At 39.9% G+C, this 27,115-nt stretch overlaps 1 protein-coding gene across 2 annotated transcripts in view; it reads right to left on the reverse strand.

Moving 5' to 3' along the window:
- Window positions 1-1,762: 1,762 nt before the first annotated feature.
- EFNB2 (ephrin B2) overlaps window positions 1,763-27,115 on the reverse strand; it is a 45,524-nt gene continuing 20,171 nt past the window's right edge. The window contains exons 2-5 of one of the 2 annotated variants that reach the window (XM_007960854.3): window positions 24,196-24,479; window positions 7,803-7,895; window positions 6,938-7,051; window positions 1,763-5,459 (exon numbers count right to left, since the gene is read on the reverse strand). In XM_007960854.3, coding sequence (XP_007959045.1) covers window positions 5,071-5,459; window positions 6,938-7,051; window positions 7,803-7,895; window positions 24,196-24,479 — 880 coding nt within the window. In that variant the 3' untranslated portion in view covers window positions 1,763-5,070. Of the gene's footprint in view, window positions 5,460-6,937; window positions 7,052-7,802; window positions 7,896-17,786; window positions 18,758-24,195; window positions 24,480-27,115 lie in introns of those variants that run through there. The other variant, XM_038007877.2, reaches the window with a different exon arrangement.

Genomic DNA, 27,115 nt, shown 5'->3' on the forward strand with positions numbered 1-27,115 from the left:
TATTTGCTACCCAATCAAAAAGTAGAGTAATGGTCCTTTTTTTTAACCTACATGAGGAAAGTGAGTTTTACTACTCTGGAGTTTTCTTTTCCTTTTGCTAATTCCTCTCTGGGTTGGGTTCAGAGACTGACAGTAAGCTGGACGGCAGTTACCCAGAAAGGAATACTTTATTTTTTCTCATTTCCATTGCGAACCTTTATCCCAGGGTTTGAATGGCCATCTGCTTTGCCAAAAAGGGAGTTGATAACAAAGAGAGCTGGCTGCTGGCTGAGGGACACCTGCCTGAGCAGAGCAGTAATGTGCTCACAGCAGGCTGGGCTCACCTTTCAGACAGAACAAAGGGCATCTGGTTATAGGTCTTCTGCAGGGAGCTTCTGCATGTAGTTCCTTCTTCCCAGGTGAAAAGAACAAGTGGACAAATCTTGTTTCTTAGCTGAGCTTGGCTTACTCAGAAAACGTGGTCTAAAAACAAGGTCCAAACCATGACATTGTGTATGTGGTAATTTATATTGTAATAGGGACCACAAAGTAAAGGTTGAAAATGCATTACTTCACTTTGGTTCTTTTCTTTTGCCCAGACTCATCAGAAATGACCTTGGTACATAGGGTCGAGGGTTCAGCTTGGCCATAAAATTGCATCCATAAACTTGGATCTGCAACTGAAGGCAGATGGGTGCAGCAGGATAAAATCCGGGAATAGATGAAACTATGATTCTAGCATCAACGAAAACCCTGGGTCTCTGGGGATTTTTGTTGCTGTTGATGAAGGGAGGCATTTATTTAACAAACATTTCTCTAGTACAAGTGCTATGCCAAGCTGTGTAGATCCCTGTGTCCAAACCAGCCTTTCATCACCACCTGGGGACTTCTGAAACATACGGCTTCTTCCACTGACTGGGGTGTGGTCTGGGGCCAGTCAGTCAGACCTGGGAACTCTTCTGGCTTACTTCCTGACTCCAGGGGCCTTTCCCCGTCCTCCCTACCTACAATGTCTCACTCCTGTGGCGGAGATTAACCTGAGATACTGTAAAGATCTTAGCACTCAGATCTCAAGGGTGGTGAAGTTCTCTGCTATGGGTGGGACTCTTGGCTGTTTAAAAAGCTACCCAGGAAGTATAATGATCAGTCTTAATACCCAAGGCTACAAGAGACCTGAAAAATAATCACACCCCTCAGTGTACATAGTTACCTTCCCCAGGAAGGTGACCACTGAAAGTGTGTTTTAAACTCACAGCTGGCCTCTGGCTTGTCTTCAACCAGTATCACAAAATGTGCTTTCATCCATGTTTTTACAAAAACATTTGACTTTTTCCTTCTCCCTAGGATTATTCTGTTAAGAAAAATGAAGCGATAGACAGCTGCTTTGCTTCTATGGAAACTAGATCAATTTGGAATTGTTAGGTAAGAAGAGTACATTTCCCTCTTTTTCCTGAGAGAGCTAACTTCGTAGGTAACTATTCTGACTGTGCGATTCAGGCGCCACTAGAGAGATTTTCTGTTGAGGATTACTAGGATTTTATACAATTTTATATTATTTTTGAAATGTGAGTTCGTGGTTTTATGGGGAATAATGAGCTGACGGCTTTTAGCAAAATTAGTATTTGTGTTATGTGCACATCCCGATTTGAAAAGTGGGCACACAGTGTCCATGGACAGAAGTCTCCGGATTACTGTAATTTTGGGGTAAATAGAGTAAAGGAAGGCAAATTAAAATAACAAACAAAAAAGAAAGAAAAATGAAAAGAAAACAAAAGAAGAGAAGTACTTTGAAGGCACTTTTTCCATAGGAAAAAAATATTTTATTTTTTTAAGAACAAATTCAGTTTGAAACAGATGTGGAATGTGACTTCACGGATTTCATTTTCGGGGGCTAACTGCAATGTGAAACTAAAGCAGATTTAAAACCTATGACAGGCTATTAAAATAAAACAAAGAAAGAAAAAAATATTTATAACTCAAGCATAATACTGTGTTACTTACAAATTGGACAACGAAATTTTAAATAAATATTCATGGTACATAATTACGGCACAAATATGCAGCAATTTGGCAACCTTTTATACCATTTTTTCCTCATTACAGTGCAAAGGGGAATGACACTGCCGTTAAACAAGCTGTAGCTAAATACATTGCAAAATTCAGATTTTATACAAAACATCTTGCTTAGACTTTATAAAAAACCAACATTGCTCTATGTACACAATCTGGGTAAGAAAAGCCATTTCTGTCTTGTTTTCATGTGTATTTTTATTAAAAAGGTGAATAAGGCTACTGTAACACCCCAAATCCATAGACAGTAAAATCTGAACCTATTTACAGCATCTTCACTTAAACATGATGGTGCAAATTCCAAAGTCGGGTGACCAGGGACGATCATACAAGCAAGGCATTTACAGTAACTTTCCAAAGCTAAACCAACTTCAAATAAAGGGACAGTTGGTAGATTGTCATAGTCTGCACCAGACACAAAACAGACGCACAGAACACTTTTCAATTGGTTGCAGGGAACTCTTTTATCAATTCATCTGATTTTTCACAGTTTAGTATAGAACCAAAACGTAGCCAACTGATGATACATACATTTGATTTCATTAAAATCAGACTATTTCCCATGTTTCCCCTTCTTGCCCCTCTCCCCCATCCTAAAAGTAACTTCTGATGGCTTACAAGAAACTCTTGTATGAATGCACAGAAAGGAGAGGTTGGGGTGATGGAAAGAATTACATATGTACTGTGGCTGGTTACCACGGCAACCTTCCACAGAAATATGATATAGATATATATAATATATATTGTAGATATATATTATACATATATGTACACATGTATACCACACACCCACTCACACATACACACACGCACTTTGGACCAACATCATTTCCAGGTTCAGGAAATAGGGGATCATAATTTCCGCAACAACTCATTTTTGCAGGTACTCACTGGAGGTCTGAGAACCTTCAAATGCTGTCGCTACATTTTTTTCCCTTCCAATTCAGAAAGCAAAGTGTTACCATAGTAACAGGACTATGTTAAAGATGTCTATTTTGCATAGCACATAAAAAGTAGGTTTCCTGTTTACTCTTCTTGTTTCCCAGAAGGGAGGGGGTGCGGGGGAGGACAGGAGCAGGGAGCCAGAGCTAAACTGTCACCTGAAGCCCCCAGTGTGACCTGCTGGATTCTAGAGAACACTTCAGCCCACAAGGCAAGGGAAAACCCAACGCAGAAAATAAATGCCGGAACATCTTGTCATTGTTAAATGTATGATGCAGTCACATCGACTTCCTGGTGTGTGGGGCTTGGACTTCCTAGTCTACGGTTCCGTGAGATGCCTTCGGAGGACCTGGTTATTTTTGTATTTGCTCTCATTATTGTTCTTTTTGGAATGATGTTGTTTTTCCCAGAAGTAACTGTCCAATTTGTTCTTTTAAGCACTGAGCATTGGGATCACTTAATTACCACAAATGAATTTCACATCTTCCGGTGTGTACTGTGTGCAACCTTAAAATATATATTAGTAAAAATCTTTCATTTTATATCCCTTGTGTTCTATAGACCTATTATAAATACGTCCTATCTTCCTTCTCCCCCTGGACATCATCATTTATTTCCGTCTTAAGGACCCTAAGAGGTTTGCCGTATGTGCTTCATCTTGACAGAGCACCTGGCGCTGCAGCCTCCATCAGTACCGGCCCTGCAGCCCTGGCACCCAGACAGCACCGCCATAAACCAAAGTGTCGTAAGGCTCAATCCGGAGGGGAAGGGGGACCCTGGGGGGAGGGGGATCTGATCTACCTTTTATAGATGAGAATTCTTTAATAACGACAATGATGATGGAATTACAGCCTGTTTGACCTTTGGCTTTTCAACTTTTAGGTCAGATTTGGCTCTCTGCTATTCTCCTAAATGCTTTCCCTGTGTTTAATAAAATGTGATAAGTATAGCAGCTGAGTCTGCTTAAAAGATCATCCAAAGCAGACCGACTCTCCTCCAGCTCGGAGCTGTGTATCTTATTGCCAGCGCCACAACAGTCCTGCCCGAATATATCATCAGCGGCCTACTTTCTCCCTTCCCTCCAAGCCTGTTCCTTTCCCAACAATACCCGTCTTTGTTCCCCAGAATGAAGAGGGGCTTTTCTTCCTGCACTTCGCTATTTGATAACTGCGAGCGTCTCCCCATACACTGGAATCCACTGTGTGTGCTGTCGTGTCTCCTACTTGCCTCTTAAATCTCAGCAAAACCAAAGTGCTGTGCTACCTAATTGCTTTTTTCTTTTTTCCTTTCCAACTTTCTGTTTCAGAGGCAGCAGCAGTGAGCTGCAATTGCAGCCAGCCCTTTCCCCAGCCCCACCCGCTTCTACCAACTCCTAGCCTTCCTCGCAGACAGCCTAGCATCTGGCTAAAGGGCACCTTGTTAGCAAACACAATTTCTATGAACGGATTTACCCATGGACTGAAGCTGCTGTTGCCAACGGCTGGAGGAGGGGACTCCAGACACGAGTGTTCCATCAGTGATACAGATGTGGAGTGGAGATCTCAGGTGAGGTGCTGCAGAGCCCTGGGTAACAGAACGAGTGAGAGACAGTGAGGACTAAACGCTAGAGATCTTTGCAAACCTTAACTAGCCCGAGGTCCGTGTGACAAGTCCGGTATGCACTGCGGGGGAGACGCACCCCAGGCAGAAGCTGGCCCTTCCAGGCGTGGCGTCCTGGGGCACCTGCCAGGATGCTCACAGCCCTCTCGTCCACAAACCACCGTCTTCCCTTGGCTTCCGCAGAGGCCTGAGTGACCGCAGCACATGGCTTTGAGGAGGAGACGTGGGACGCGGCACAGCAGTCCGAATGGGCGTCTTCTGCACAGTCTTCCAGCTTCCAGGGAGCGGGTGTGTTCACCAAGGCCAAATGCTACAAGACTAGGTAAGCTGTCCAGCGCGACGGGCTCTTCCGAAGAGTGTCCCTCTCCCCCGGTGCTGTGCTTCAGTCAGTTCTCCAGCACGCGGGCTCTCAAACCCTCAAGGGAGGCATCGGGACAGTAGGTGTCCTCTGGGAAAGCACAGGTACCGCCAGGGCCCCTCTCAGACCTTGTAGTATATGTTCGCCGGGCTCTGCGGGGGCATCTCCTGGACAATGTACACCGGGTGCCCGTAGTCCCCGCTGACCTTCTCGTAGTGAGGGCAGAAGACGCTGTCCGCAGTCCTTAGCGGGATGATAATGTCACTGGGCTCCGAGCCGTTGTTGTTGCCGCTGCGCTTGGGCGTGGCCAGCGTGCTGAGCGACAGCGTGGTCGTGTGCTGCGGCGAGTGCTTCCTGTGTCTCCTCCGGTACTTCAGCAAGAGGACCACCAGCGTGATGATGATGACGATGAAGATGATGCATCCTGAAGCAATCCCTGCGAATAAGGCCACTTCGGAACCGAGGATGTTGTTCCCCGAATGTCCGGCGCTGTTGCCGTCTGTGCTAGAACCTGCAGAAGCGGGGAGAGAAAAGGTCAGAGATGGTTACTGCTGTCCCAGTGCTGATGGACTGCTTTTATCACCCTTAAAAATGTGACAAATAAGCCAGGCTTATTACTAACTAGAAGCTGGACTTTGCCTCGCCAATACCCCGTCTAAGAGCTCAGTGCAAATGGAAATGAGAGGTATCTCTAGGGGGGACCTTCCTACCCTCCCAAGCCACAGGGTTTCCTTTGCATCATTATCCAGCAAGAGCACAGACTGTCGGTGCCAGCCAGCCCTTGATCTTGCTTCATCCTCCAACCCGTGTTAGCCAGCCTGGGGCAGCGGCAGGGAAGAAAAAGGGAAGTGGCCAATTCTCCAGGTCAGCGGTGAGCGCTCATGTGGTACTGCTCTTCCGCCTCCTTTGAGAAAGGGTGTTTCATGCGAACCTTCAAAGGTCCTACCTTCTAAAGAAGAGCCCGGCCTCCTGGCAGAACAGCTCGGGAACGCGGAAGGAGTGAGGGGGCCTGGGAAAATGTTCAGCTCGTAACTCGTCTGTATTATTTGATTTACACTTAAAATATATTTGGAAGGCAGCAGAAACTCTCACACTGAACAGACTGCCAGCCCAAATGGTAAGCACTAAAAAATTGCCTGGCATCATTATATTATCCATTTATCAGTTTGTCACAAGAATTTGACACATCTTGTCATTGAAAGTTAGAAATAACAACTTCCCTCCTTGACTCTTGGAAAGAGATGGCATATTGCTGCAGATGATAAAGTCGCACAACTACCAACCAAGCACACAGATCCCTAATACAAAACTGCTGATGTCTGCTCAACAGCTGCTCTATCAAACATTCATTAGCATGGCAACAAATACAGAGCTATTTGTTCCAAGACTGTTAAGAAAACGAAGGTCAATGACGGACAATTTTATCTGGTATTTTACGCTTCTGTCAGGGACCTGTTTAATATTTTCTTTTACATGGCAAATGTGAAAACAAAATAACGATAACCACCTAAAAAAATACTATTATGCAATATTTAAAAATGCTACCATTTAAAATTTAGAAGAGGATCAATTAGGCCCTCTGTGGATTAGCTATAATTAGAGGAGGGATTAGCACATTAATTACATATACATTAACATCAGCTTTAAGCTGGCGTTGACAACCAGCTTGATAAAATGTCAGCCAATGAAACTTTTGGCCTGACAGAGTAGTTCTAATAACTGGCACTTACAGCTCATGAATTCTACTCTTTTGAATGTATGACTTTCATTGGAATGAGTTATTTTGTTCTTATTGAGTGTAATAAATAATGACTCACTGACAGCAAAGATCCCTGATCACTGTAACTACCAGCTAATCCTAACTGGTTAGAAGTCCTTACCAGCTAATCCTAACTGGTTAGAAGTCCTTAGACTCTGGTCGACCTTTTAAGATACTACTGAGAATGTGGGCCCCACAGACCTCCACACACACAGATCATGCTGTTATACCTGGATTTGGTTTTACAAAGGGACTTGTTGTCGAACTTCTTCCGTTTGTACCAGCTTCTAGTTCTGGACGTCTTGTTGGATCTTTATTCCTGGTTGATCCAGCAGAACTTGCAGCTATATGAAAAACAAATGATTAATTACAGCACAGACATCTGACAATATCTAGCTTTAGGAGCTGCATATATATTTCAACAGGCATGAATAGCAATGAACATAAGAGTGTTTATGCAAAGTACTGTGAAATACAAGAATATAATTTTTCTTTTAAAACAAAATGGTTATACTAGTTATTTCAGAGGTTTAGATCGTGAGGCCATCTGTGGAAACTATAGGGATTCTTGCATTTGGCAGGCAAAGCATTGCAGATGACATTTCAATTTAACTGAGCAAGTTGATTGACTACTATACCAATTTTTAATTAGAAGAATAATTATTTCTTTCTGCGCAATAGGTTATCTACACTGGAAAAGTCACAATGAACAAAACTCTTCTGTAGTCAAGATTCAGAAATGAGCAAAATTGCACAAGCTTTTAGTTTTCATTCTGGATATTTTGATTTTGAACCAAAGTGTTTTGCTTTTTAAAAAGAAATCTATCTATCTATCTATCTATCTGTCTGTCTGTCTGTCTGTCTGTCTATGGCAACAGACATTCTACCTTGCTGACCTCAACTCTTAGAGAGATCTCCAATAAAAGCTTAGTACATTGACTTGAGGAAATCTGTCAGTGGCTCAAGTGCAGAAGGGTTTGCTTTGAAAACTAAAGAGAAGAGCAAATGAAGGTGGGCGTCAGCAACACTAGCACCACACTAGCTGGGGGCTACACCAGGTCACAGTGGCGTCATGAAGCAGCAGATGGTCTTTACCTTGTCCAACTTTCATGAGGATCTTCATGGCTCTTGTCTGGCACACCCCTCCCTCCTGGTTATCCAGGCCCTCCAAAGACCCATTTGATGTAGCTGATTAAAAATAAAATGGACAAAACAAAAAAATAAAGAAAAATCAGGAAATCAATAAGCCAAGTTTACATGAACATGAAATGTCTGAAAACAATTTGAAAAATAAGAATTCACTCTTAGTCACAAGTTTTCTGAAAGTATGGGGATGCTGAAAGCCAAAAAGAAAAAGAAAAAGAAATAAAGAGAAATGGATATCGGAAACACTGCTGCATGTATGCTATCTGACTCCAAATTTATTTAGGCACTTTCTCCTTCCTTCACAAATGACTGATTTAATGTTAGTCTATAAATAAAAGGGATGGCATCTTTCAAAAAGTCTATGGACTCTTTTGGGGCCAAACTCAGAAGAGCAAAATAGTTAATGCAGCCATTTCCAAAAGTGGTAATCTTCCCCCCACACCTGCTTCCTCCACTGCAGATTTCCTGCTTCAAGAACAATTAGCTTGACGCTCTGTTTGTCAAGCATCCAAGTTCTGTAAACACTAGACCAGGAGCCTCCCACAACCCTTGTCTTCTTTCTTCAGCCTTATACATGCTTAAGAAGTATACCAGAATTCAGGTCTTCAAAATCTCCCTTTTCCTCCATCATTTTGTAAATCAGAAGAACACACGTGTTATTACTGCCAATGTCAACCTCAGTCAACCTCTTCAACCAAACTACATGTTGCAGGAAAACTCTGGCTGAATAGAGGGTTCACACACATGCCCACCACTCATTCTGGGTCCCGGTGCAGCCCTGGAGAGAAAGTGGGGACTTTTATCAGCCACTTGCTGGTGTTCACCAACTCCACCTCGGCAGTAAGGAGTGGAAGGAAGGACAGAATCATTTTACCATTTTCAGCATTTTCTTTTTCAACAGCCTATGCTCTATTTAAACACATCCTTGTTCTGTCTCTTTAGACCAGCGAGGTCTCTGAATAGCTTTGTAACTCAAGCTGTACAGAGATAGGCTGCCAGGTACTTTAATGAGAAACAGGCTTTGAATTACAGTTCAAGTTCCAGGAGAGAAAAGAAGGTGGAGAGTGCTAGACGTTTTCATTCCCCTAAAGTTCAGGGGGCAAGGAGCAAAAGTGTTTCATATACATTTCTGCAATTTAAATCCATTTTCTACCTGATTATCGAAGTCTTGTCTTGTAACACTGTACTTTGCAAGGGACTGAAAAAAGGATTGTTTTTCTGGTAAAAATAAATCCCAAAGACATTCTTCTAATGGGATTGTTTGTTTTCCAAATAGTGGGTCAGCAAACAAGTTCTGTATGCATTTATAGGAGAAATAGGCATTCCATGGAAATTATATTAACTACAAAAATAAGGCACTTATTTACTTGTCTTTTGGTCTTGAATTAACTTTTACTTTCACTGTTTTCCTCAAAACAAAGGCTGCCCCTTCTGTGCATACATGTCACTGTGCTTCTCTGAGTGCCTGCTTAAACTTTACAGTCTTACAGTCGCATCTCATTCTTCTGTAACTGTGGATAAATTTTTGCTGGGAAACTGAGCAATAATTGCCATAATAATAATGGTCTTGGAAGGGTAGTAAGCAGCAGACGGTATCTGTTTGTAGATACAAACATTGTAGACTATTAAGAAACTGCTCAGCAGACAGCTTAAAAAAAATACCTAAAAATTTTGTACACTTCTGTGAATCTAAAAAAAGTCTTTTTTTCAGTTCTTTTTTATTCTTTTTAATTATTTAATGTGACTATTAAAAATTTTTTTTATTGTACTTTAAGTTCTAGGGTACATGTGCACAATGTGCAGGTTTGTTACATATGTATACATGTGCCATGCTGGTATGCTGCACCTGTTAACTCATCATTTACATTAGGTGTATCTCCTAATGCTATCCCTCCCCCGTCCCCCACCCCACGACAGGCCCTGGTGTCTGATTTTTTTTCAGTTCTTCATTCTGCTCTTTCCCTTTTCCCTCCTCCAAATATGTGCCTAAATTTCAAAGTATCCTTTCCTCCCAAAGGCTTCAAACTGTGAGTTTCTATGAGCAGACCCTATTTCTGGACCATTTCAGAGCAGTGCTATAATCTTCAATTAATTGTTGAGAATTTTCCTGTTTGATTTTTCTAACAAATTAGGATGTGTCTGCGTATAGAGAAAAGTGAAAAGCTGATGTCTCTATTTGGCTGATAGTTTAAAATGTTTGGTTTACTTAATTCAAGTGGAATCCCAATGTTTTTAAATGCACATGCACATAAATGAACCTACATGCAAAAGTGCACTCAAACTCAAAGTTAAATGACTTACTTTTTGTTGCTGAAAGTTTCAACACTAAGCTGAAAAATGACATGATGAGATCTGAAGGGCAGTGCACAGAAAGAAAGGGGAGGAATATACATTTATTTATTTTAATCTTAAGGGGAAAAGACAGTCAAAGATTCAGATCCAAAAGAAAAACAATTAAATGAATATCATGAAGAGAAAGACATGCACAGTAGAGCAGAGTTAATTGTAAATAGAATTGAGAATTGCATCTGCAGAGGGAGAAACTACTGACGACTTCTACTTCGTCAAACTGGAAGCACAAGAGGTGAACATTATTTGACTTTTTTTCTTTTAATTTCTAGGTCAGTGCCTTTTCTGAATATCAATGCTTTTGTGTGGAGCTCCCTAGGTTTACCCAAAATGCTGTCTTGACAACCACAAATGTAAAATCTCTAGAGTATTAAAATTCAATTGGAATCTATAATTTAACATCCACAGACTATAAGACAGTAGGAGGAAGGCTATGTTGCGTAAGAATGAAACTGCTTTGCACCTTTAAGAGTGAAAACTTTTTTATTTCTTGGTTTAAAAAAAATGTGTGGGGGGAAGAGGGAAACTTTCAAGTCTTAGAGTTGGATAAGGAAAAATCTACAGATGCTGCTTTTGTAGGTTCTTCTGAAGCCCCAGGCTACTGCTTGTTTGGGGGAGGGTGCTTGCAGGGTGGTGAGCAAAAGTGGGCTGAACAGTCTGAGCCAGGACAGTTTTTCTGCTATATTCAGGATTTTACTTCTTTTCAAGTCAACTTGTGACTTGCAAAAGTTACTGAAAGATATTGAAAAATTCACTACTAACATTAAATTAACATCCCAAATGCTTGGTTGCTTACAAAGGGGCATTGAAAATACTGTTACACGTTCCACCAGGGAAGATTTTTGCCATGAGTTAGAAATGATCTAAGTTGTCATGAATAACCCTGTTTTAACCCAGTTAGTACGCTGGTACTAACTGAAACTCCAGGAGGTAAACTTTACAAGTATAACATAATTCAAAACGACTTCAGTCTATTTTATACTTGATGTAAGTATAACTTCCCATAGTGAAAATCACCTTTCTTCTCCCCTGCTACATCCTCATCACGGAATGTAATTCTTATGCCAAGCTTCCAAACCCCCCTCCTTGAACAGTGACACAGCTAAAAAAAAGTCTCCTAACCCAATTGTACCTCCTTCCTGGCAGCGAACTCTGAAATAAAACCACAAGATTAATATTCTGATTTCTCCTGCAATAGTCACCAAGAAGCTTTGAAAGGCTTAGTGGCTGATTTTGAAAAATAACAAGAAAATGCTAATGCTTGGAAATAAAAAAAAATCTATTTCCATTTCAGGAGACAATTTTGCAATTATTTTCATTGTTCATTTGAATGTACTAGGAATTTTTAACTTAGAGAAAGAGTGAAAATAAATTGTTAGTTCATTATACTTAAGTTTTTCTTTGTATCTTTCTATCAGCATGATCTAATGCAGCCACAATCATAGTATTGCTAAATAGATGAAATCACATTTAATCATTCAGAGATAGAAAAAGTAACACTGTTACAACTAAGCTTTTAGTGCCCAGATATTTTTTTTCTCTTGGCTCAGGAAAAAAATAGACTTTATAAATTTTAAGATTACTAGAAAAGTTTCTCTATCCAGTTGGAAAATAGGCTTAATAAAGATACATGGGCATTTTACAGCCTGCTTTTAAAAGCTTTTGCTTCAGCGGTCTAATTGCATGTAGTAAGTATACAGAAGTCACTACATTGTTCCCCCCAGGGCCTAATTTCCAGTGGGCAGAGACTACTGCTCAGCAAAAAAAGTTCCCTGAGTTCACATCGTCTAAAAGTTCCCTGAGTTCACATTGTCTACAAGTTCCCTGAGTTCACATCGTCTAAAAGTTCAGGAGCACATCTGAAACCACACAGCCGCCATCTGCGGTTTGCCATCTATTTGCACCTACAGTTCTTAGTCACTGGGAAGAGTATACTGGTTATCTGAGTAGGAAAAAAAAGAGAACCAGTGAGTAACTATAAAGCAGACTCGAAGGGCAAGAATATTTCTGGCTGTGCTTTTCAGCCCATCCCCGCGAAGAGGAAGTAGTACTCCATTTTCACATGTCTTCATCTGATGCTCACTGCTCCGCTCCCAGGAGGCTAAGCTCCAGCCCCACACTTGGCTGTGTGTAGTCCACCACATTGCTAAGCGTGTGCTAATCAGATGGACAGTCAAACTTCTGGATTTATGCCGATACATGGGTCTCACTGGCACGGAGATTCGAAACAGGGGAAGCCCAAAAAAATCCTACAGAATAACGGTATCACCGTTCTTACGGAAAGAATGAAGCACGAAGAAATATAAATCCTACGGAGGGTATTTCAAATTATTTGAAAATGTAGCGTATTTGTATAGGGCCGGGATGGAGGAGAGGGCTGATGGACACTTGAAAGCAAGTACTTGTATCAACTCCATTGAAGAAGTCCACCAGAGAGACATAATAAACATCCAGGGTCATGAAAACGACAGTCGTAAGAATAAAAATGTTGCCCTTACATACAGCTGTACTGGACACAACTCACTCTCATGTGACCACGAAACAAGCAGCATTTTATGAACATTCTCTGTCAGTATCTATGGGAGCTATTCTTTTCCAGCATGTTCTCACATGCTAGCCTTGCTAATTTGGATTTCTTAGGCTAGTCTTCCTACACATCAGTTTCTGTAAGCTCGACACAGACTTCTGAAGATCGGAAGACTGTTATCTTGGCAAACTGAGGTACTAAAAAAAGCACAATCCAGTAACAACATGGAAAGCAAAGCCGTGACTTTAAAATAAACATAAACACAACAACATACCAAACTATATTACTGTTTTCTTCTACCACAGGGCTATCAAATCTGAGTGTCCACAAAAAAAAAAAAAAAAAAAAAAAAGGTAAGTTGAAAAATAAGAAGGCTGATTAAAAAAAAAAAAATTAATGTGAATATACAACCCAACCCAGGAAGCTAAGATTTATCTATTTAACACCCTGACATCAATTCAAACTATGTACTCTAGAAACAAGAATTCAATTTCTGAAACTCAAATTAATGTAGTTGAATGCCTTGAGTTTCACAGTTATCTTTTAAGATGCTAACTTAGAAGAAAAGTTCTAAACATGGAAATGATAATGTTCACTGAATGCCAAAAATAAATGACTGTTTCTTTAAAGTTAATTAATAAAATCTTCTGAAACAGAAACATCTATTTAATTTGCCAAAAGGAAAAAGACAATTTCATTCATGTTTTTCTAACTTCTTCCTTTTATGTGTTTTTCACTGTGGCTTTAAAATGAGAAAAATGAGAAATATAATCATGTCTTTCCAAGGGTCTCATTATTTTTGTTTAGCTTAATATATTTAACAAATTCAGCATTACTTCAAATCACATAGCACTTCATCCTATAATACCAAATTTGCCTTATCTTAGAGCAAAAGTTTTATGTGGTATACTTCCCTAAATGGCTTCACTTGAAGAAAGAAAAACACAGAAGAATTTATTTTCAAAAAGAAAATTATATTTAGCAAAGTTAATTTAAACAAAACTAGCTCTCTACTTGATGAGACAGTTCTCACTGACATTTGATTAACTCTTTCTTTTGCATGCAGGGAGCCATAGCTAAAACACTGTATAAACTATCAGTGATGTAGGATGTGTGAGTTTTTCACCCGTGAAAACATTGTTCAATATGATAGGAAGAATCACTTGAATTAATACCATATTGCTATGGTTGTGTTTTGAAAATTTAAAGCAGTAAATCATGCATTAAGAATTAATGACTGGCTTAGCTTCAGCGACTTTTCTATGCAACACAATTAATTAGTTTTCTGCACTAAACAGAATAATCTGGAAAAAGTAGATTCTAAAATTGAGTCACAATTTACACCTCCCCTCCTGTTTGCCAGCATTGAAATATAACTGAAGATGCTATCAAGTACAAATGGATGCTCTTAAAGAAAATGGTACAGTCTTATTTCCTTACTTTCAAATATTCATGATGAACAATAATAGGATATTCTACCCAGAGCTCAGAAATAAGAGTGTTAAAAATGGAACAACTTTGAAGCAGTTTGGTAAGTTGTTTTTGTTTACATGTGCACTTAAAAGGTTTTGATGACATATATTACTTAATTACTTCTACTTGGGAAGAGAAAGGATACCAGCATACAGAGCTGACTTTGCAGGTGCCATCATGCTATGTGAGGCTTGGGCACTGAGGGAGGAGGTCAATCTACTGAGAGAACAGTCACAAAATAAAGCAATAAACACCATATCTAGAACAGGAGAAATTATATCACAGCTTTCGCATAAAGCCTTTTAACCGTTAAAAACCATACGAATGTCAAGTAACAATCAGTGAAGACATTCAGGGCCATAGGTATCTTTGACAATACAGACCTGGAAAGCTACTGGCTACAGACACTCAGAGTGAAAAGGTGGAAGAGCAGAAAGCAGTGATGGCAGGTGCACATGTGTGCATGTCCACGTGTATGCGTGCAAGCATGTGTACACATAGGGGGTATAGATCAAGAAAACATACCCTCCGGGCTCAGTGATGTACACTGACACTTTTCCGAGAAAGACCACACAGTACCGGCGATAAACGTCACTTCCCCCAACCCCTGACTTTTTTTTGTTTTGCTAGAGACATGTCTAACCACATAAAATTATTTATGGAGTTGTTTCCCCTCAAAATATTGCTTGGAACACCTTGGTGTCTTGGTTTTTAATAAATTCTGTTGAGGAAAAACATCACTTTCTAAGTCTAAGATCTTATTGTTAAAAGTTATGACGATTTACGCAGGTGGAATCTCTCAGTTAAGAAAAAAAAATTTCAAAATAAAAAACGAAAAAGAAGGCTTTTCTTCTAGTATAATTTAAGGGACTGTTTCTTATTGCCACAGCAATTCAGAAAAACTTAACATAGTGGGAACATGAGAGTCAATGGTAAAGAATAAATAACTTCACATAGAAGAGCCAGCCTTAGACACACCTGAACACGTGTCTTGAGCTAGGGAATCCAGGGATGGCCAATGTGGAGAGTCATTCCTTGTCTAGGAGGCACATCTGAGCCCTCGGCCCACCCTGTGGAACATGGGGCCGTACAGGGACTCGAGGTCCTAAGTTCTGGATTAAATGAAGGTTGCCAGGTGGAAGTCATTAGCGGGATGGTTTTTAGTGGAAATGCTATAGATAACTACATGCTGTTTGCAAGCAGTTGCAGTTTTCCTGCCCAGCTCACAGCCACAGGGCCATGTGGATATCTTGTCCAGCCCATTGCCACTGGACTCTTTCTCTCTCCTGTGTATAAAAGCCCCCAATAAAACCCCATGTCTTGGGGGGGAAAAAAAAGTCAGCCTTAATATGCTTAATATGGGCCAAAATCTACTAAGATAGAGGAATTGTGTTTTAAAAATAGGTGGCCAGATGACCACTTCAATAGAAATGACTAAGCTCACATTTTTAACGAAAAGAATAATGCAAGAGTTCTAAAGATAAAAACATAATTCCCTATTGTCTATATTAGCTATACTTAAGCATCAGATTTTTAAAAACGAAACTTCCCAGAGAAGGGATAGTGATAATATCTAATGAAAATATTTGGAACCACGAAGAAGCATGTGTTTGAGTGAATTATTTCCAGCACATAATCCAGTGCCTACTCTCAAGATTTTGACAGTCTCGACCATTAAAATTTCCTTGCCAAAATACGAAAAGGTCGAGCTAGGAAAGGGCCAGAGTAAAAAGCTCATGGTGGGGAGGGTGCACATCCCACAACCCTCTAGCTCATTCTACTGTCACTAATTGCATGCAATGATATTAATGACCCAGTAATTGCAGGACGAGTGGCACTGAAGTGGAAAACACCCATCGGAGGCAGAGTTCATCTCTAGGCGGTGGGACTTCACCAGCGACCGAATTAATGTCTGCTGACAGTTGAGAATGTAACACTGCAGAGGAGAAAACGCACCACTCTCATGGCATCACAGCTTGGATGGACATGTTGTTTGCTTTGACCATTTAGAGACCAGCAGTAATCCCAATCAGGTGCCCCTGTCTAAATTTGCCCTACACATGAACCTTATTCCGTCCAGGGGACATGTTCTATACTCTTAAGAATCCAGAGCAATTTCCCATGTTGGCTTCATCTCCTGTTTAACATCAGGAACAACAAAACGGGCTACTTCACCAATGCAAAAAGCCACTTGCAAAGAAGAACTGTCACCCAGCCTGGCTCCTCTGTAAAGAGATCAATGACCCTCCAGCTTGAGGGTCCGCCAATCCATCAGTCCATCTATCCAGCCAGCCAGCCAGTCAACAGAACTGTTGCACTTGTACTTGGCTAAGGCAATCTGAAGTCTCATACCACCTCTACTTGTATGTTTGAGAGATTTTTATTTTTAATAACTATATTATGTAGCAGTTTTCTATTGAGGGGCTCAAAGTACTTGCTAACACAAAAAAGTATAGACTTACTGAAAAAATGGAATTAAGAGTATGTCTAAAAAAAAAAGAAAATTCCTAAGAGTTAACAAATTGCCATCATAACCACCTTTTCCCCATGGCCTTCCTTTCCTAGTACCCTGTAGGATTTTTAGTTGAACTTTGGGGGCAGATGATTGCAAGCTGGTTGTATGTTACACAATATATGACAAAGTGTCAGTACCAAAATGTCCGATACAAGCAGAGAGTCCATCCTTTATAGTTCATGAGCTTCTCTGCTGTTGCTGTGCATGCAACATGTGTGTACATATAGTCTGCTGTCTCTGCATATGTGTTACGTATGCCTGCATACTATCTTTACTATTGCTACATGTGCACTTAGATGTTTGGACCCAGGAGGCACTGCTGTAAACTAACAATGCTGGCCTAAGGGTCCAGTGGCCCTGGATTGAGTTTTGTTTCTGACATTTGATGGCCAATGGAATTGTACTCAGCTACTCACACTCTCTAAGTTTCAGCTTTCTCACAGTGATAAAAATTGCTCTAAGACCTGTGTCTCTAGACTTCAAAGTGAGACAAGAGTATGTGAAGGCCACAACACTTCCCTAAGTGATCAAACACCCAGCCTGAGATTTTTGAAACTTCAGGAACAAATGTGACTCTTAAGAACTCTACATTTGTTTGTCTGTGCGTCTTGGCTATTTTCGTGTTTTATTTTGCTTTAAAGTTTTATCTTCTGGATGAATGTTTAAAGGTTACTAAGAAAGAAGCCTGTCCTCTTTCATACTTGTACTAGGTCTCTAGTACTGTCCAGTTATTTATAAATCCCAGTGAACCTTGAAAAAGCCATAAACACAGGTGCCAAAGATACCAAGATATATTTTATGAAATAATGAAGGCAGTTTTATTCTGAGCCATTCCTAAATAATTCTTGCTGTTATGATGGCTTAGGTGATGTCATGTAATGTGAACAGAGTCTCCATCCAGAAGAGCTTTTTCTTCTTACACACTGAGCCATATGGGGCAGACATTCCCATGGTCGTGACTCCATCATACCTGAGAGCCAGAAGTTTCTCAGTGCAATCTCACGTTAAGCAGAAGCTGAGACTTTAATCCCTAAGTGTAAAGAATTTATCTTTATTCATATTAAATTCAATAAGGAACCTCACTGATACACACTGAGAAAACCTTTAATACAGCCAGAAAAGGAGTTCACATGATGCTAAGAAATAACAGAAACAACGCTTCTAATGATCAGACTGATGGACTGATCTACTTTCCCGGCTAGCCTCAGTGATAACGCAACCCTGACACATTTCTTCTCTGGAAGACGATTTATCCCACATTAGGATGCTGCTAAAATTATCAGTAAAGATACACTCCTTTCTTTGTATAACAGGGAACTGAGAAAAAGTCCTGGCAAGGCTGGTGACATGGAAATTGGGAAAAATGATTCTATGTATCTGAAGACTCCTCCCCTGTCTGTCTCTTTTGGGTCTTACAAAGGATCTGCTAACAAGCTTGGGCAATTCCATGAACAAAAAGATACATAAATGCATGTTTCTTGGTAAAGGAAGCTCAAGGACAAAAGAGCTTTTATAACACTCAAAGAAGACAGAGAGAAGATCTTATAATTAAGTTATGCAGCATGACTGAAATGTACAAACTCTCTGGAGTTCCATTTTATGGATGGACGTCAAATCAGCCAAGCTTTTGGGGCCCATCCTCTCCAGCCTGCAGCCGAGCACAGTTCTGCCTCTAGCCTGCAGCCTCATACTTCCTCCCCTGCTCCAAAGTTAACTCTTAGTTATATGCATTTGGTGTCAAGGGTGGAAGTAATAAGCATGTTATATATCCCACTCCATCTGGAGTCCCATCAACCCTGTGAAGCAGGTGCTGTCATTATTCCTACTTTACAGATGAAGAGACTGAGGCAGAGGGGGGTTAAGTTACTTGTCAAAGGGCACTCAGGAACTCGGGTCCTCCAGATCCCAGACTCTCAACCTAAGATGCTGATCTGTTTCTCTTGGACGGGGGGAGGGTGGTGGTGGTGCTGTATCCCTCAAGAACCCAAATGCACAGTCTCTGGCAACATTCTGATGAATATCCTATTACAAAGATGACAGCTATAGGTTAAAAATAAAAATGTGTTTAAATGCTTGAACTCAGCCATTATGCGCAAGGTATCAAACGTAAATCCTCACCCCTCAGTTAGAGGACCCAAATGACAGGCTGATGTTGTTGTATCACCAAATGGGATTACATTTAATGATGGAAATGTGGCTTTTGCTACATTTATAGTACATAAATAATTCATCAAATAAAGCACATAATCGCTTTACACAGCCCACACATCATTCTGTATTCTAAAAGAAATCTATATGTTAAGAGGACATTTGAAAGCTCCCGTAACTATCTTGCTAAAGAACAGTGCATTCAGTACATTTCAGTGCTACTTGCCAAACCTACACCCCAGAAATAAGTAAATCAAAAGCAGAGAAGAAAACAAATATATGCTCAACAACATAAGCAAGACTCTAAAGTTCCTCTGTTTTGATTCTTTAAGAATATTGTTTCATTATATTTGTGCAAGCATTTTACTTTGTGATTTTGCTTAGAAGTGGAGTACATGTCTAAAAAAAAAAAAGCAAAGCTGTTTGTGGAGCCTTCCAATTTTACATGCTCTTTATTAAAAAAAAAAAAAAAAAAGCTATAGACAACTGAACCAATGAGGGCCCTAAGACATGGCAGCTTCTCCAGACTCGTTTAGTGTTTCTTAAGGAAGACTTTGCCCAGGCATGGAGCGTGAGGGAGGCCTCCAAGAGGATGCCATGAATACCACAGGGTGGATCTCACAGAACAACCCTTAATCAAACAGTCCTTAGAAAAGATGACTTATGGACTATGCCACAAGATGTGTCTTAGCTATGGATTTGCAGCAAAATAATGCAAAAGCCACATGAAGCTAAATTGGGAGGTGCTTCTTTAATACGGTTTTCTTTGTCTAACAGCTCTGTCGTAGCTACTGTTCACTTGAAAAGTATGAACACAATGGCATTCATTTTTCATCCATCTCTGACTCACATGATTTTGGTAGTGTGACGAAAACCTCTTTGTGGGTTATTTTGCAAGGTTTTATGCGAAGGTAGAAACACCAGCCCACAGAACCTTCGTAAGGACAGCTGTTGCAAAGGGCCAACACACCAAACCTGCTGACTCATTCAGCTTTGGGTGTCACCTCTGAAAAGAAACTAAACCAGGCACAGAAAGTGCTGCAAAGAAAACTCTATGGATAAAGGTTACAAACACAAGAAGGCTTTCCCGGTAACAACTGGAGCATTTAGTAAGTCTAAGACACAGCTTCCCTTGAAAACGGGCAATTTCAAAACAGTTATTTCATGAACATTAAAAAAGACTTTAAAGACAATAATAAAAATAACAATATGTTATATAAATTAGCTACTCTGTTTTTAAGGCAATCAAAGATCTGAACATAATAAAGACAAGGTCTCTTCAGACCACATGGCCATAATATCTCCATCATTGCATCACTTGAAGATTAGGAGATTTCATTATGCAAATTAGGCCCAGGGCTAATTACTGAAATAGGTCACTTGAAAATGTCAATTCTAAACAGGAATAAAAACCCATATACAGATGCTCCTTGACTTAGGTAGGGCTATGTCTTGATACTTGATAAGCACAAGGTAAGCTGAAAAATATCATTAAATTGAAAATACACTTAATACCCCAATAAACCCATCAGAAAGTTGAAAAATTTAAGTGGAACCATTGTAAGTCAGTGACCCTTCGTATATAATTTTGCCACCAGTTAAAAGGCAAATAACCATCTATGAGAAGAATGAATGAGGACGCATATCAGTTTGCCACATCATCTCCTAAGGGGACTTAGTGAATACTTAGTGTGTTTACAAATACAGTTCAAATTAAAAATTCATATTCATGTCTGAAAGTCACAAGTATGATGACTATATTTTAAAGCAGGTAGCACCACAAATCAAATGAAATGTTTTTAAAGAATTTACAGAGGATCCTGTCCATTTGAAACCATATTAACAAGTGATCCTATATTGGATTTGTATGCCCAGCCCTAAGATAGCTTGAAACTGGAGGAGACTGCCATCATTAGCCAGAACAATGACAATACTAAAAGTGTTTTTTAGAGAAATAAATTAAAGTTCAAAGAAATAAAGTGACTTTCTCATTAAGCTCAGGAAGCAGGACTAGCAAGTAGGACTCTAGGTTCTTGGCTGAATTCTTCGAAATGCTGTTCATGTAGGGTACTCCCCAGTGCAAGTCAGTAACTCTGGACTGCTCCTCATTGGGGGAAGAAAGTCAAGTATTCCTCCAGATCTCTTTTTCCTCTCCATGGAAAGAAACCAGCATACGAAAACATGATATTTATTGTAACACTGCTGGTTGTGAAGGCGCTTACCAACTAGACACTCAGATTTGGGGTTAAACCCAAATAAATTGTAGCATTTATTAAAGCAACTCAAATGCCAATATTATGTACTGTCTCAAAGTGAACCAACGATTTGAAGTGTTAAAAATATACATATAAATTTTAATACTTTCCGTCATGCTACCTAGCACTATTTATAAATGTACTGATAAAAAAATTACTAACTTCAAACACTTTCCTTCTCAAAAAAGCCAGTACAGAGCTTGACTGTGTGTATGTCTGTACATTTGTCTGATATGCAAAGTAGTGACTTTTTAAAATCCATTAATTGTTTTGGTGTCTTGGAACTTTTGCAGAAGCAATACAAAGTCAATATTAATTTCTAAAACTATTTTAACATTTGTTCTCTGCATTTCCCATTTCCTTTCTAGGGAAATTTGTAGATCAATGAGCTTTGCTGTAGGGTGGGTGAGAAACTGGCTTCTATATTTTCCCAAGTATCTGAAACGCCTTCCTCTGCCTACGCCATCGTGGAAGTCTTTCAACTCTGCTGAAAGTCTCAACTGGACTTCCTGGCAAACTTCTGAGCCCTGAGCCCTGAGTCCTTCACCCAGCCCTTATGACGGTCCCCCAAAGCAACATCCAAATAGCCTCTCGTAGTTTCAAAGTTGAGACCCTCAATTCCATATTAAGAAAGATTCATTTATCCCAGGCTACTATATGCTTTTGCATGGTAAATCCTAACTCTAAGGACAGCTCTGATGGCCAGAGGAGCTCAGTAACTGCAATGAACCTGTTAGTGCGGTATGAAGAGTTTCCAAAACAAGAAAATAATAGATGCTATTACTGTGTAGATTAATATTATACATTAAACTGTGCTTCTAAATACAAATCTCTCATGTATTAATAAAAAGCAATTATTAAATGGTCACTACATTAAGCAAAGAGATGTTGGTAAACAATTCTCTATTTGCATATCTTGTATATTATTTCACACTAAAGGTTAAACTCTTAATGTTTACTAAAATTCCACTTGCGCCCAATGGGAACTTAGAATTTGCAAAGCATTCTTCATGAAGTCATAAGCTAAAGGAAGGGGAGAGACTCGGGGTCTGTTGGCATATCAGTGGACTTGGGCTGCATCCACGCCTTAGGGACATGCATTCACTGCCCCAGGGCATCTTATCTTTAGTGTGTCCACTATTCCCGTACCACTACCTTCTTTCTCCCGCCCCACCCAGGGGCATTAACCTCCTTAATAAATGCATCTGATCAGTTTCAGTTCCCTGTAAATGTTATGCTAAACAGTAGTTTTCGCTGAAAAAGTCTTACTTTAAAAGTCTTTACTAAGGCCAGGTGCGGTGCGGTGGCTCACGTCTGGAATCCCAGCACTTTGGGAGGCTGAGGCAGGAGGATCAAGAGGTTAAGAGATCCAGACGATCCTAGTCAACATGGTGAAACCCTGTCTCGACTAAAAATACAAAAATTAGCCAGGCGTGGTGGCGCATGCCTGTAGTCCCAGCTACTCGGGAGGCTGAGGCAGGAGAATCACTTGAACCTAGGAGGCGGAGGTTGCAATGAGCTGAGATCACGCCACTGCACTCCAGCCTGGCGATAGAGAGAGACTCCATCTCAAAAAAAAAAGTCTTCACTAATATAAACACATTGTTAGGCTTCCAAAAGCTTAAAGTTTCCATTTATTTTACCTGGTAACTATTTCACATTTTCAAAGATTTCCCTATTATTCTGCATACTTGACCACCCCATCTACCTATTTCATTTCAGAATGCTTTTATTTTATAATAATTATTCCTTACTAAGTATATACTCGACCACTCTCTTTTGTTGTTGTTGTTACTAATTCTCGGTAAGCTACTCTATGTGTCCAGTTGGCTTTAAAACTAGGTTTTCATTCTGTGCTTTAAAGTGCAGCTCTTGAGCTGGGTGCAGTACCACATGCCTGTAGTCCCGCTACTTGGAGGCTGAGGTGGGAGGATCACTTGAGCCCTAGAGTTCAAAGCTACAGTGAGCTGTGATCATGCCACTGCACTCCAGCCTCCGCAACAAAGCTAGATCCCATCTCTAAAAAAATAAAAGAACAATAACGTGTAGCTCATAGGTTGAGACACAAGAGTTTCAGTTCGATCACCAAGAGTCTCCTACCTAAAGTTTTAGAGTCCACCTTGGCGCAAATAATAAACCAATGGCAGACAGCAGTTCCCTAATACACTGAAGTCTATGGTAACCAAGCCATTGGAAAAGTCAACCCAATTATGAGTATAATTTTAAACCAAAGAAATTAAGAAAAAAGACTCCATTGCTTGAATGATGCAAACAGCTGTCTGAGTTGCCTAGACTTTAACAAAACCTGGGGCCCTGGGAATGACGCTGACGAGAGATCTGCACATAGTAGGCGTGGGCTCGAAATGTGCTCATCAGCTGACTTCACGTCCTCACGAGTCAGCCTCAGATATGACCCAAAGGATACATACCATCTCTTCCTGAAACAGCGTGTCAAATTACATAGATCTATGCAAAAAACAGTAATTCACGGAGAAAACCAAGTTTTGTCTTTTTCTTCTGAATCTGGTTTTAATGTGATCTTCGCCTGTCATCCCCATCTTTCTAATTTATGAGCTCCATCTTCTCTAGACTGATAACTTCTTGAGGAAAGCATGCTATTTTACCACCTTTCACTGCTGAATCCCTAGCCCTTAAGCACAGTTTCTGGCACAGAATAAATATGAAATGAATGAGTGAATGAATGGATGGATGGGTGAAGAGAAAACGCAATGCACAAGATTTACCTATCAAAATCCACCAATGGTCCTTAAAAATGGTTTTGTCAGTAGAGATGCTGAATATAGTCATATAACACATTTATTTCAATACTATTAAGAATTCTAGTTTTTTTTTTTTTTCTCTCTTTGGGTATGTATACTTAATGAATACTGCTAGCACAGGGTCCCAAATTCAATGAAGGTTTCTTTGAAAAAAAAAGGGGGGGGGGGCACAATTTTTCAGCAAAGATTCTCATCAAATTATTTGCCACAATAATTTTAAGGAAACAAAAAATTGATACAAACCTATATAGCTTATCTTAATTTCTATAAAATAAATGAATAAAATTATACTTACATATAATGTAATAATCTTTGTTCTTCTGAAATTCTAGACCCCAGAGGTTAGGGCTGAATTCTTGAAACTTGATGGTGAATTTGATATCTTGGTCTGGTTTGGCACAGTTGAGGAGAGGGGTATTTTCCTTCTTAATAGTGCATCTGTCTGCTTGGTCTTTATCAACCATATAAACTTTATAATATTCATACTGGCCAACAGTTTTAGAGTCCACTTTGGGGCAAATAATATCCAATTTGTCTCCTATCTGTGGGTATAGTACCAGTCCTTGTCCAGGTAGAAATCTAAAAGCATAAGAAAAAAATGCCAATGAGTTGATAAAAAATTAACAGTATTAATGACAGTTACAAGATAGCCAGGCAACGCTGATAATCCCATACTACATATTTTCAGATTCATGCTTTTATGTATCAAAAGTCTCTTCCTTCATATCAATATGGGATGAATGTATTTTGGAATTAAGCTTTGAAAGGAAAAGGAAAGACTGAAAGAAACCACTTTCCTTACTCTTAGCCACAGGACCAGGCTACCTGCTGACATTTCTTTACCACCCCCTCGCTTGTAATATTTCAGTACTCCTTTGTGTAACCTGACAATAACTCTTCCTCCATGGCGAGTCAGATCATCCCACATGTTTGTTATTTTTTAACCACTGGCAGCTTTAGTTTATTGGGCATGCCACAGAGAGATCTCATCAATTGGAGGGAACAGTGGATCCACTAATACTTTGTTGTCCTGTTAGTTTCCATTTGCTGTTGATGTTAATTAACAGACAAGTTTCATCAAGAATGTTTCAAATTACTTATCATAATTAGTTAGTCACTGATCAAACAATGGGTTTTTTATTACACTGAACAAAAGAAATGTCTTACAAATGCATAAAAGATAACCAGAAATAATTAGTTGTAGTATTGATTCAGCTGCAAAATGAAGAGTCCTCTACTTGCAAGGACAACAACTACTGTCCCTGCTCTAGAAATCTTTTTTTTCTTCCCTTGAGACGTATTTGCTCCAATTAATTCTCAGAAGCAAATCTTTAGAACTAAGACTACTGATACAATATTCCCTTAATGTTTATAGCTAAAAGCCTCCCTCCTCCCTATCCTCTTCCTTGCTAGCCATGCTCCTGAATGATCTTTCTTAATGGGGAGTTTCTCTGAAAATCTGAAACAAGAACTTCCTAATGAACATCCTTCTACAAGTGCTAACACTAACAACACACTTAGAAATCCCAGCTCGTTCGTAAGCAGCCAAGCCTGCGGGCTCATTAAAATATTAAAGCCTGAGAACAAAGAATCGCCTCTGAATCCTTCCAATTCAACCCTTTTCTTTAACCAGAGATGCCCACCAGCCATGATGACTACAGGGTCATAACTCACTAAGAGATAAAGCAAGGATGATAGGGCACCCCCAATTTCAAACCCATACCAAGGGAATAGCTTATGATTTATGCTAATGAATGGTATTAATTTTCCAAAAAGTGCATGAGTGTGGTTATGAAGCAGCACAAACATAACAGAAATCATATTATGGATTCATATTAAAAACCTGCCCTCTTTATTGGCAGGAAGAATATATGTGGCTGTTACCTCTTTCTTGGGAATGTGTTACTGTACAACCCCCAAAAGAGAAGGATGGTCCCCTTTTTTTTAACTGAGCTCCTTTAGCATGGACATAGGACATTTATTCATTCAAAAAAAAATCTTTCTGTGAAACAGAATTAAAAATGAATTTTTATAACAATGATATATTTAAAACAACCATGTGTGTACTGTTGAGAATTCTCTAGAACTTTTTTGACAAATGCAGATCACAGGGAGCCTCTCTGGGGTATCCCCTCAACCTTGTGAATGCCAATGTGTTTTCTCTAGACAATTTAATCTTCTTTATGGACAAAACACAATTCAGTTTCTCAAGTAATAGACCCAATCAGAATGTCTGTGGATGAGGCTAATTTCTTTATCTCCCCCAGCCCCTCCAACATACACACAGTAATTCTGATGGGCTGCTGAGGTTAAAAAACTCAGGCAAGATGCTGGGCAGCAGGTACAAACTAAATTCCATAAACATTAAATTGATCATCTTCCTGACACTTCCTTTTTCTCCTGTCTTATTCCTTGACCTTTTTAGGACATCTTTAAGGTTTACAAACACCGGGAGTCAATTCCTGCCTAGGGTTTCTCATACCACTCCAAACATTTCCTATCCTAGATCTGCTCCTTTTGTAGCCTGCACAGACAGCACTATATAAGGGTTAGCTACTATTAGAGGAAGTATTCCTAAATTACAAGCCCTGGGGGCTTCCCAGGCTTCAGAGATCAGGATCCTTACCAAGCCAGATGTACCCATTTCCTCAACCATTCATTCAGCTCTTTTAAGAAAAAGCATTACACCCCCTTGCAAGCTGTACATCTCTGCAAATCTTAAAACTCTCCCACGTTACACCCTATGTCTCCAGTTTGGCTCACTAAGCTCTTTCTTCATTCAAAATGCTCCCAAGATCCTGTTTCCTTCATGAGGATTTTTTTTTTCCTACTTAACTAAAGATTCACAGGAGGTTTCCTTCCAGGCCATGCAAGTCACTCCTCTTGACTCTCATCACTCACCGTCTCAGCGACAGCTCTTGCTGGTACTGATGTGGTGAGGTTGAGAACACAGGATGCAGGGGTTGATGTGGCCTCGGGGATCTTCGTGTTTGAGGCCATATTTTCAGAAGGCATAAGTCACGTAAAAATTGAATGAGCCTTTTAATTCATTTTACAAACACTCCAGGCCTTTCCTGATGTAAAGTTTTCGTTCAGGGTGTACTGTCCAACTTTGTGAAAAATCTCTAATGGTCAGTGAAGGCAACCCAGGGGGATGCTTATCAAAATGGAAATGTGGTGGGGAGGCTCACATTTCAATATGCATATGTGATATG

The sequence above is a fragment of the Chlorocebus sabaeus genome, chromosome 3 (assembly GCF_047675955.1).
Source record: "Chlorocebus sabaeus isolate Y175 chromosome 3, mChlSab1.0.hap1, whole genome shotgun sequence".
In the NCBI taxonomy this organism is placed as follows: domain Eukaryota; kingdom Metazoa; phylum Chordata; class Mammalia; order Primates; family Cercopithecidae; genus Chlorocebus; species Chlorocebus sabaeus.